This window comes from Apaloderma vittatum, unplaced genomic scaffold (genome assembly GCF_000703405.1).
Source record: "Apaloderma vittatum isolate BGI_N311 unplaced genomic scaffold, ASM70340v1 scaffold8231, whole genome shotgun sequence".
Classification (NCBI taxonomy): Eukaryota; Metazoa; Chordata; class Aves; order Trogoniformes; family Trogonidae; genus Apaloderma; species Apaloderma vittatum.
Window position 1 is genome coordinate 1 of NW_009699586.1, and position 12,733 is coordinate 12,733.

Below are 12,733 nucleotides of genomic sequence, written 5' to 3' on the forward strand. Positions count from 1 at the left end.
TACAACTGCCTGAAGGGAGGTTGCAGTCAGGCGGGAGTCGGGCTCTTCTCCCAAGCAACCAGTGACAGGACGAGAGGGCACGGCCTGAAACTGCATCAGGGGAGGTTTAGGTTGGAGCTAAGGAAGCACTTCCTCATGGAGAGGGTGCTCAGGCACTGGGATGCACTGCCCAGGGAAGTGGTGGAGTCACCGTCCCTGGAGGTGTTTAAGGAGAGGCTGGATGTGGCACTTAGTGCCATGGTCTGGTTGATGTGGTGGTGTTGGGTCATAGTCTGGACTTGATGGTCTCAAGTCTTTTTCCAGCCTCAACAATTCTGTGATTCTGTGAAAAAGAAATCAGAACAATCAAATTGACTTTTTGGAGGGCAAAAGACAGACTATAATATCCACTTTTGCAATGCTTTATCCTTTTTTCTCCTCACACATGTCTTCAATGTTCAGTCACCTTCTTTCATTTTAGAAGCAGCAGCAGCTGCCAGTAGCATCCATGGAAACATGCTGATGTCTGGAAATAGATGAATATTTTTTTCTGAGTGTCCTTTTCTGCAAAACTACACTGGGCCCCACCTCATGAAACTGTGTTCTCATATACTGAAAGTCAGTGTTTCAGTCTTAGGCCCAAGATCTTGAAAAGCCATTTGTATCTGTGGGAGCAGTCTGGAAAATACAGGCAATAAGAGTGATCTTGGAGTCCTTTTCCTGCTGTGAGTCATACCAAACTGTGTGTGAAGTCCATGATTTCAGAAGAGCTTTAGCCCTGTTCTGTTTGCATCCTTGATGCCGTTCAAATCAAGCATAGCTTTGTAATTAACACTTCAATAATTTCTTTCAAACTTTCTTCCCTGGAAATATATCAACCTCAATAAGCTATGAGATAAGTTGGAAGTACCCAAAGTTAGTTTATCAAATCATAGTTTAATCCATAGGCAAGAGTCAAACTGCTTATTATAAGCAGGTGATTAATGAATACAAATCTGGGTACCTGTAGGTTCATTGATCCTATTTGAATCATTAACACTCCCTCTCATCTCTGAAGACATAATCAATACTTATGGATTTGGGTCAGAATTTCTGCCTTTTTGACAGAAAATGACAATTGACCTTGACTAGAGCAGAGTTGTAACTTGCTGCAATTAGCATGTTCGGAATTATGAATGATGCCCACTTTACGTGATGCATACATTATAGTTGCCCTAACAAATGTGGGGAAAAGAAAATAGTAGGGATTACATTTAATTTTATGAATGTTCTGTATGTCATGGACCTCTCAGCGAGGCAATGATTCAAGCAAGCACAGAGGAACATCTGGAATGCGTCTGGTGCTGGAGTTTTCTGCTGTGACTTCATCATGTTGCTTCTGTAGGAATGCAGCAGAATAATAGCTTAGATAAGTTTTCTGAATAAGCTATTAAAATCCCAGATGTGAACATATGCTTCACATTTTCATAGATCAAAATAATACTGCCATGCACATAAAATTTCATTTTACAACTCTGGCTTTTTGTGAAATCTCCCTACAATTTATTGTCAATGTTTTTGTGGATGGAAGAGCCACCTAGACTCTAGGTCCCTGTCCCGTATTTGGATGCAGCATTCATTTTGTGAAGGGGGATTTAGAATCTTCAGCCTATAGTAGTAAAAAATTATTTCCCGAGATGCTAATTATAGTTCTTGGAAAGGCAAGTTCTTAGTGTTTCCTCATATTTACCTTATGTCTGCACTATGCAAAAGTCTGTCTTTTATTGCTAGGTGCTAGATGTAGGCACTTGGAGGTTTGGATACAGTGGTACTCTAAGGGCAAAAAAATAGTAAAAACTAACAGTAAGCACTGCAGTGAGAAATTATCTGCAGATACACAGTGAAATAACGATGTCCTTTTGGTGGTAAGTTCAAGCATTAGTCTTAGCATCAAGCGAGTGATGGTCTGGCCACTGTGCAGGATCTTTTGAATGGTTGTATGACAAGACAGATCTAGCTTCCATTCTGTGTTTGCTTTGGACTTGAAAATCACCTTGAATGGACATATCCTTAGAGGAAGGCATTCAGAGCTTAAAAGATAGTGCAGGAGTCAGTGAGACAAAGAATTATACAGGCAGGCAACTTTATTGCTGAGTTGAATTAGGAGCTCAGAACTCAGAAACAAGAATCTGATTATGTGACAAACTCCCATTTTGTGAGCAAAATGGTTGCTAGCATAAGAGCGTAAGTATCAATATAATAGAAACATATATTAATTAGGAAAAAATTACTTTTAGGAATTATTTACTGCAATGATAAAACCACTGAACAATGTTTGATTTTTTTTGTCATTAAGGTATATTCAGGAAGATTGCACACATTTCTGTGCGTTCTCTTAATTGCTAGTTCCTACATCATAACAACTCTTGAGAAATTCTGTGTAACACTGAAATTAGTTTTAAAAAGGAGTGGAATCCTTGTATTACTTTATCTTCTCTGTGTCAGAGGTTCTTAAATTGTTTTATATGCCAGAGACTTTCAGGTAATTTGAAGCTGTTCCATATCACAGAGAGCAGAGAGGCAATGCCTAAGCTTCAGAAATATCTAAGTGTTGAGTTGATATAATCTGTTCTGATAATTCTAGTGGCTGATCCATGGATGTACTGCAGGGAAAGACAGAATAAGCCACTCCCTGTCAATATGACTGGAAGAATTCTTGACAACAAACCTGGTGATCAGTCTAATCCCAAGTGTGCAAGCAATCATCTAAAATAAAGAATTCTTTGTATTGTATGTGAGCACTGACCCCATGTATTCCATGCTGCCCAGTGTCTTGTCTCCAGACATGGGCAGTCTTTGATCCTTCAGAGGGTATTTGGAGTCATGGACACATTACACATGTAGAAGCTAGCAGCCGATATAGTGCTGACATTATAGTACCTTGTGAATATTCTATTTCAGTATGTAAACTATTCCACTATGTTGTGATCAAATACACCACTTGGGATTTTTGAAAGCATACAAGTGAATTAGAATTCCAACTGCCATAAGCCGTCAATAGGATTAGTGCTGGTAATTCCTGCAGGTTCTTTGGAAAAAGTCACACACACACCAATCATAAGATTCTCGTTTAGACATTTTAGTCATGTACTTTAAAAGTAACCACTGAAGTGGATAAATATTTGCAGAATCAGGGACTTAGATAGTAAATACTTAGAAGCAAGGGATGGGTCACTTAATTCTTCTGAGAAGAATAGCTAGTAATTGTACCTTTCTATAAAACAATAACAGTTTTCAGATATGAGGTGGTAAAGTCTTGTAATTGACATGACCACAACAGAATAGTCTTGCAATCTTTGTCTTCTTAATAATGGAAAACCCAGAAAATGCAATGAAAATTGCACCCTTATGTACAGTTTTAGTTGGAAATAGGTAGTTCTTCCGCAGGAATAATATCTGAAGTAACGCAATAGATGTTTGAGCATGAAACTATAGCATCATCTTGCGTTAGCATAAAAAAGATCTTAAGTGCTTGTCTGCTTTTCCCAAAAAATCACACTAGGTCTTTAGCTTTTGGGTAGCTCAAAATGACCTGATTTTTTTTTTGTGGTTTGTTGTCATACCTTTTCACTTTTCGTATCGACATGAATTTCCAAATTAAACTGGAAGAATCTCTTACGTGAAAGATGACTGTAAATCTGTTAGTGAAGCTTGTGCGTGAGAATATATTAGGGAGCCAGGATCAGGATTTTGAGTTTCTTATATAGGCATTTGAATAAAGTCTCAAGACCTAAAGATACATTCAGCATCCAGTAGCTTTACAGAGAGCAAAGAAAATATGACATACGACTACTTAAAAGAATTTGAATGTATTAAAAAATATCCAGACTGAGATTAAGAGCACTGAGCTCTTAAATTGTGCTCTTTCTGTGCCTAAAATATGCAGTAACATATTGCTTGACTTAGAAATTTTATCTCGTTTATCAACTGTGCAGCACTGCCGCCATGGAATTTGTGTGAGCAGAGAAGTGGAGATGCGTCCGGTGGATGGAGAATGGGGACCGTGGGGACCTTACAGCACATGTTCAAGAACTTGTGGAGGTGGAATCAAGAGCACCACCAGGCTGTGTAATAGACCAGAGTATGTTATTTACTGTGTTTTACATTAGTACGGAATGAAAGTATTCCTACATAAATTGGTTCAAAACAAAACGAAGGGATTGCAAGTTGTGCAAATTAGTTCACAGCATCAATTAAAAATGTGCTTGTGTCAGCCGTGTTTGAAGAGGGAGATAAGTCTACAGACTGATATGCAGAGAACTTTTAGATTACTCTCTTCTCCTCACTGTAACATTTGTATTTCTAGATGTTTCTAAAGATTTATTTTGAAAGGGTCTTTTTTTCTAGCTTTACTCTAAATGCTGGGGGTTTCTGTAAACACTGAAATGTTTTCTTTGGAGTAAAATCTGAAAAAGAAAAAAGAAGATGTATTCCCTGGTAATCTTTGTAGTGAAACACTTGATTTGCTTTGATTTATGGGTTTTTCACAATGTCACGACCGGTATCGCCCACAAGGAGCACTGGTTACAGCAGAGTCATTTACAGCTTACCTTTATAATGAGAAACTTCCCCTGACCAGTGGCTTTCATTCTCTGTAATCAAAGTCATTGAGAACTTCTCCATAAGCAGAACCATAGCTGCAGCCTGCGTAGTTTCAGGATTTTTCTAGGAAGTCACGTCATCTTGATATTATCAGTGGGATAAATGAACTGCAGTCAAACGACCCCTAGTTATTTTATTTTCTCTGAAAAATAAGAGGCTGTAGACTAGATTCCCATGAGATATCCATCTGTCAGTCTGTAGTAACTGATAGCATCAATATGCCATTGATTTTTTTTTTCCTCCCCAAGAGCCTACTAATACTGAATTATTGTGTAACAGCGTTTATAACAAGAAATGTTAGACTTTCCAGTAAATGGGGTGTTTTCCACAGTTCTTTTGATTCTCAAAATGAAACTGCTATTAGGACTGCAGAAAAAAAATGTGTTGTCTGTCTTCCTTCTTTGTCACTGTGTAAAAGAATAATTTCAAATTACTGAGGGAGGTGCTGGTTCTGTAAAAACAGGGCTGTAATCTCAGCTACATTGGTAACAATATTAAAGTTGATAATGCTTTTTCCCTGACAAAATAATTATGACTATAAGGGAAATAAAAATATGATAGACATTAATAAACACCAATAGCCTGATTACCACCTACCTCAGCAGCAGTATTTTACATAGACTTTTTATTTTCTTCTCCTGTATAAAGGTATGCACAGTGCAGTAGAAGGTAAAAGTATGGATGGGAAAGTCAGTAACGGCAGAAAGCTGCATGACATTTTCCTTTTACATCAGTAGCTCAAGCCATGAAGTTCAATAAGGACAAGTGTAGAGTCCTGCATCTGAGGAGGAATAACACCAGGCACCAGGACAGATTAGGGGCTGTCCTGCTGGAAAGCAGCCCCATGGAGAAAGACCTTGGAGTCCTAGTGGACAGTGAGTTGTCCATGGGACAGCAATGTGCCCTTGTGGCCAAGAGGGCCAATGGGATCCTGGGGGACATTAAGAAAAATGTGTCCAGCAGGTCTAGGCAGGTTCTCCTACCCCTCTACTCTGCCCTGGTGAGACCACACCTGCAATACTGTGTCCAGTTTTGGGCTCCCCTATTCAAGAGAGACAGGGACCTACTGGAGAGAGTCCAAGGGAGAGCTACGAGGATGATTAAGGGACTTGAACATCTCTCCTGTGAAGAGAGACTGAGAGAACTGGGGCTGTTTAGTCTTGAGAAGGCTGAGAGGAAATCTTACTAACATATACAGATATCTGAGGAACGGATGTCAGGAGGAAGGGGCCAGTCACTTCCATGGTACCCAGTAACAGGACAAGGAATAATGGGTATAAGCTAGAACATAGGAAGTTCCATCTCAACATGAGGAGAAACTTCTTTCCTGTGAGGGTGACAGAGCCCTGGCACAGGCTGCCCAGAGAGGCTGTGGAGTCTCCGTCTCTGGAGACTTTCAAAACCTACTTGGACGTGTTCCTGTGTTGCTGCCCTAGGGGATCCTGCTCTGGCAGGAACGTTGGACTAGATGATCTTTCGAGGTCCCTACCAACACCTGACATTCTATGATTCTAAGCCATTTTAATGGAAAACAGCAATTCTAGAAACTGAGTGTTTTTTACCTGTTTTTGTTAGACCAAGAAATGGAGGAAAATATTGCATTGGCCGCAGGATGAAATTTCGATCGTGTAATACTGATTCATGTCCGAAAGGCAAAAAAGATTTCCGGGAGCAACAATGCTCTGAATTTGATGGCAAACACTTTAATATCAACGGTCTTACGTCTGCTGTTCGCTGGCTTCCAAAATACAGTGGTAGTAAGTAATTATAATTTTTTTTCAATTAATGAAAGAAAAATGTTACTTTAATTAAAATTTTAAAACAGACGAGAAACCTGTTGGATTTTCTTTCCAGTTGCTATGAAAGATCGCTGTAAACTTTTTTGCCGAGTTTCTGGAACAACTTCCTACTATCAGCTGAAGGACAGAGTTGCTGATGGTACTCCCTGTGGAGCAGAAACCAATGACCTTTGTGTTCAAGGCTTATGCAGGGTATTTAAATCTAAACTTATTAATTACTAAAATTAATTTTAACAGATGGTAAAGTAGATACTAAATATTCATCCAAATAACCTTTACTGAAAATATGTAAAGCAAGATGTTTTGAATTTACTGAAATTTGTTTTAATCCCTACGAAATTAAAGATCTGGAAATGGAGGCAGTTAAGTGAAGAACATACTGTTGTATCTGAAGACACACAGTCTTTCCTCACTAAGCCTTATATGTGAGAGAGTTAGTATTGTCCAATAAGGAGGGAGAAACTGTTCCAAAATTGACGTAAAGGGAGGAAAAAAGCATGCCGTGTGTTTATTGCCGTTGTATTTCTGCTGTCAAATAAGTAAAAAAGTAGAAAAGTCGAGGGTAGATAAATTATGTATTCATTATTTCATTGCAAAATCAGGAGGGTCTGACCATTGAAAGGGATCACGTCAGCATTCTTTGCTTAACAGAAATTATGGGAGTGTCGTGAGGTTTTGATGGGAGAGGCAAGGTGCTCTGTTATCACAACTCAAGATGTTTTTGTCGAGTCCAGGTTGTTTTGCTGATTGCAGTGAAACTGAGGAAACTCAGGATGGGGGAAATATGTAGCTTTGTTGATAGTGTTGAATCAAGAGAAAGGAGGAGATGCCAGAGAATTCTCCTGCTTATCATAATTTTTAAGAAAGTAAGTTTAAGTAAAGATACATAAACAAAAAATGTGCTTATGCTAGTTTAACCAGCATAGTCTACGTGTATTCCTTTGCTTCTTTTGCAGTAATGACAGACTTTAAAAGAGTTGATGACCATGTACACATACTGCTTTTAGGATTCCAAGACTTTTTAATGTAAATATAACTTAAAATTTATACACTATGTTGATTTTTTTAATACAAAATCTTTACATACTGTTATGTATTCTTACAGTTATTGAAATATTAAGTGTATTTGAATTGTACATTCATAGTACAAAAGCACTATTGTGCTTTTTACGTCGCAGCACCCAAAAAGATAAACGGCTTTTTGTGAATTGCCAAGGAAGATATATATAGTGAATAAGAACATTTTGGGGGAGTGGGAAGCTTACATTGTTTGTTTTCATTATTTTCCATTGGACTGAGGGACATAAAGCTTATTGTATTATTTTTTTTGTAGCAAGCAGGATGTGATCACGTTTTGAATTCCAAAGCAAGGAGAGACAAATGTGGAATCTGCGGTGGTGATAATTCTTCATGTAAGACTCTTGCAGGTACTTTCAACAGTGCTCGTTATGGTATGTATGTTTTTTAAAAAAAATCTTAACGCACATTTCAGTATGCCTTAAATTATGTTTTACGTTTGAGGAACTGGGATTTCTAGGGCCTCTGTCAACAAAAAGTGTCTCCAATTTTTAGTCACACGTACCCTCTCAAGGATGCAGAAGCAAACACTGTGGCACACTGAAACATTCAAGGGACAATAAAAACCCCAATCTACTCTAAGGTGAAAATCAAAAAACATGAATAAAAGATAATGATGAAGGTAAAAGTACTTTAAAAGGAAGAATATTTCCTGATTTGAACTTTATATTCTCTTGTCCGTAACTGTGCGGCTGAAGGACTTACTCCATTGCCTCCTTTTGGTTGTGTAAAGAGATAGCAAGATGTCTGTGGTGTGAGCAGCTGATGAGGTTCTCTTTTTCCTATAGTGGAAACGATAGCTTGTGAAATGTGAGCCTTCTCTTTCCAGAGAACATGGACAGCACCATTTATGTTCTTTCCTCTTCATTGGCATGTAGTGAATGAGAAACTTCTGAATAACCCTCGCAATTCCTATTTCTTTGATTTTGTTTCTCTAACAGAGCTACTGATAGCTCTTTTATATGTAGTCCTTTCTGGGAAGTATGGAAAGACTGCTCTATGTGTGTAGGAGTGAAACTAAGTAATTAGAGTGTAGAATGTAAAGGATAGAAGTCTCGAGGTTAGTATCAGATTCCTAAAGGCTCCTTCATGCTGTTTCACGGTTGAAACAAACCACAGGCAAAGTGAAAATGATACTTGGAGAGCTGCCAGATAGGATCTTCAAAGAACGAAGGAATTGCTGGTCAAAGAAGAAAGTATGCCCAGTATCCTTTTGGATTTTGTACTTTTTCTGCTGGCACAGGGCTTGTGCAAACAACAAAGTAGCAAAAAACTTAAAGGTGGGACCTTTAAGCTACCCTTTTCACAAAAATACACGTAACATTTCTTGTGTCTGTGCTGAGAAGACACAATCAAGTATTAGAGACTGGATTTTTGAACACATGAACACTGAAAGAAAATAAAGTATTATTCTGAGTAAAGGACTGTCAGTGGTTTTGTTTTCCACCACTGTGAGAGATCTTTTTGCTTCTAGGTAGCATGTGAATTCTGTCACAAATACATTTGATACAAGTGACCATTACCTGAAACTGTACAAATATGGTTGAGACTGTCACTCTACTGTCAGCTTTATGTTGTCACAGACTTATTTGCTTCTCGCTGAAGCTGAAGGGAAAAAAATCCGCCACGGTTTGGGATGAGGAAAACCTTGATTTATTATTTTGATTTTATGTTGAATGTTTTAAATTATGTCTGAATTCTTGGAATTATAGCATAGAAAAGGTGATACTGAATTAGACCACTGGACAGTATGCTAAACATTGGGGATTGTCACTCAGATGCTCAAGCAGGAGGGCAGCAACGCAAACGGGAGGTTGTAGCTAGCTGATCTCTTGAACTTCGGTGTCCATGGGAGGCATAAGACATCCATGGGTGAATGACTAAAAAATGTTGTCTGAAGGTATATTCTTTTCCAAAGAGGTTCTGAGTTAGGATCACAAGATAAGTGCACTAAAGTCTGTGCTCTTACTCTTTGTCTTCTAACTTCACCTGGTCCACTTCCATACTGACATGAGTCATTTTACTGTGACGGAATTGGGACTGGAATAGCAGCCTGTGGTGCAGGCCTATATTTATGCAGTTATGATGTTGTCATTAAGTGTTTAAACAGTAGTGAAACAATAATCAGAAATTCATTGCAGTGAAATATGAGTTTACTTAGCTCCCAGTTTAGGAAATTATAATCTAATTATGTACACATAACGATTATGTTGGCTATTATTATTGCATCAAATTAGAATATCTACTTGACAGCATGCTATGCAGTTCTATTTATAGTTTCCTCCCATAATTTGTCTTCTGTCATTCTACGGCCACAAGGTTTTCAGGGTGTAAGGTGAGGGGCTTTTCGGAGTGTGTTCTAGTTTTCTCCCCAGTAGGTTGGCAGATTGACCAAACACTGCGATTGATTGTTCAGAGCATGCAGTGTGTCCATTTGCAGTTGCAGTGCTGCCCCCAGCTGGCAAACGGGATGGATCCGAGATTAGGTTAAATGGCCATTTAAGTGCATGGTGTAATTTTAAGACATTAAGGGCACTGGGAAGTTAATGAATTATGAAATTGAAAAGAATATTGCCATTTAAATTTTTATCTGCAGTGTTGAGAAAACTAACAATGTTGATTCTTGGCAAGACTGTTAAACACAGCAAAATGAGTGAAAAAGTTAGCAAAGATTATATTAATGCTTCAGATTGCATGTTTCTGTTTATTAGTCATTTCCAATGTTTGCTATACTTAGTTTTCCTTAGACATAAGACTCCTTCTCAATTTGTGATTAACATCTGTGAAAGATAGCTTTTTTTTTTTTTAAATCTATGCTTGTGTATGGAGCGACAGTTCTAAAAAGTAGATCTTGACGCACGTTATTTTGTTACCTTATGACAAGGCTAGCGTTATAGTAATTGGAGGTATTACAGGAAATGATGGCTCATTTGTTAAGCACTTTTATTTTGAAGGGAGCACACTAGGGTAACATTTTAGGTAATGAAATGTGGATCAGGCTGGCTGGTTTATCTGCTCGTGTGTATGGCCTGCAACACTGCGATATTCACAAATTTAGGACTTGTTCATTGGAGTGTTGTCGTGCAATACTCTTGTGAGATATGGAAGACTAACCCAATAGTATAAACAGAGAGTGGAGATATTTCATGCTAAGTGACTTATTCAGACCAGTATAAAGCTTTTGTGGTTAAATTGTGAGGAGCCACAATGTTTCCTGAGTTCCACTTGGTGTACTTGACTGTTTTCTAGAGTAGTGCTGCTCTCAGTAGATTTTTCTGAGTAGGCTGATATAATGTTATTGGTAAAGAAAGTAATTCACATTCCTGAACTCAGTAATGTATTCTAATGAGTTATTAAAATGAAAGTTCAGTTCAACTGATTAGCAAAGAGAATAAAAACCACCAACAAAGAAACTTATTACACAATTCCTTCCTAAAACATGAGGACATTCAGCCAGTTGTTGCCACTTTATTGCACTGCAGGATTTTGTGAATAAAGCTAGTTAAACGTTTTCGTGTTTACTAGTATTTGACTATTTTTGCATATGATTAATTTGTGAATAATTACATTGCAGGTTACAATGTTGTAGTAAATATTCCCAAAGGAGCAACAAACATTGATGTTCGGCAGCACAGCTACTCAGGGAAACCAGAAGATGACAACTACCTTGGTAAAAGCCTCCTGTGTATAACACCGATGGATAGCTTTTGTGCTCATGCCAGAGGTCTGCTCTAGACTTAAACTATCAGAAGTCTCATACAGTCTTTAGAGCAGATATCTAATTATATTGTATCATCATTTGCCTAAATCTCTCTGCAGATGCTAGTGAATCACAATCAGTGAGATGTTGTTAGGTTTCTAATACTTAAACAGGTATTCGTTTGTCAGAGAATAGGAATTATTTCACACAGTGTTACTTTGTCAAATTTTTTACTTTGCTGTGACAACGTCAATTAAGACTCCTCAAGTGAACTCAGGAATAATGCAGATATTTGTGGGTTTAAATCATGAAGGAATACACTTTCTTTATATGTGAAGCAGTCTGACCTTCAGCAAACTTACCGGTTGTCTCACATTTCTGTTTTTCTGTCATGTCTGAGTATAAAGATCTTGATAGATTTGCAAGTGTGTGAGAGCAACAAAGAATTCATAAGCACATTGTACCAAAAGTCTTGGTTCTTCTATTTCGCAGTACTTACGCTATATCTAAAGTGCCTGAGAGAGTATTGGTGCGTATTTTCCCTCTGTCTCTTCTTCCATTACCATCCTACTCAGTGAACTTCAGAGTTTTCCAAACGTTTTCCTTGCCACCTGTTGCCCTGTTGTTGCACATGCATCTCACAGGACACAGAAACAGCTCTCACCCCCTGGCACTAGCTACCGTTTCGAATGTAGTAATGCCTGAATAGCATGCCTTTACTAAACATTTTACTTTTTAAAAAATTTATTTTTTAACTTATTACTCATCTTTATGATTGTAAATTGGTCATTATATTAAATTATTATTATAAAGGCTTAATAATGTACTTTATTTTTACTTTGAAACTTACTTTTAAAAGCCACTTTGCTAAAAGTAGGTTTAACGTATACAAGAATGTGAGCTGTAGAATAGGCCAGAAATACAGATTATTATTGTTTCCTTCTACAGTAGCAGAACCTAATCAAATTTAAAAGTGATGACTGCAGTCAACCCTTCAGCAGAACAAATCTTATTAAAATTGTGTTGTTATACAGCGAAAATCCATGACAGTCCTGCTTAGGTGAAAGTTACTGATGGTTAGGATTGGATTCACACGTTAGCTGTTTGATACAACTTTAAAGTATTACACATGGACAAAAATAAAGCTAAGTATTGGTGAGAAGATATATTATGAAGACTTTTTTTATTGATAGAATCTTTTTATTAAATAGATGCTTTATTTCCAATATTTTATTTTACTTATAGCTTTATCTGATATTCATGGAAATTTTATCTTGAATGGAAATTTTATTGTAAGCATGTCAAAAAGAGAAATCAATGTGCAAGGAGCCATTTTTGAGTACAGTGGTTCAAACAGTACCATAGAACGAATTAACAGCACTGATAGAATCGAAGAAGAGCTAACACTACAGGTGCATGTTTACTTTTTTCATAAGTTTGAAAATTTGCTACATGATCATTATGTTCATCATTTTATGTTCAAATTCACTGAAAAACAGCTATCATTTTATCTCAATTAAGGTTTTGTGTGTAGGGA

General features: G+C 37.6%; 1 protein-coding gene across 1 annotated transcript in view; it reads left to right on the plus strand.

Annotated features, from left to right (window-relative positions):
- Nucleotides 1–3,953: 3,953 nt before the first annotated feature.
- LOC104280702 (A disintegrin and metalloproteinase with thrombospondin motifs 20-like) overlaps nucleotides 3,954–12,733 on the plus strand; it is a gene marked incomplete at both ends in the record, with an annotated part of 52,751 nt that continues 43,971 nt past the window's right edge. Inside the window, 7 exon segments of the mRNA XM_009878437.1 lie at nucleotides 3,954–4,099; nucleotides 6,196–6,377; nucleotides 6,475–6,611; nucleotides 7,753–7,870; nucleotides 11,071–11,166; nucleotides 12,442–12,608; nucleotides 12,718–12,732. Of these exon segments, the coding sequence (XP_009876739.1) occupies nucleotides 3,954–4,099; nucleotides 6,196–6,377; nucleotides 6,475–6,611; nucleotides 7,753–7,870; nucleotides 11,071–11,166; nucleotides 12,442–12,608; nucleotides 12,718–12,732 (861 nt within the window).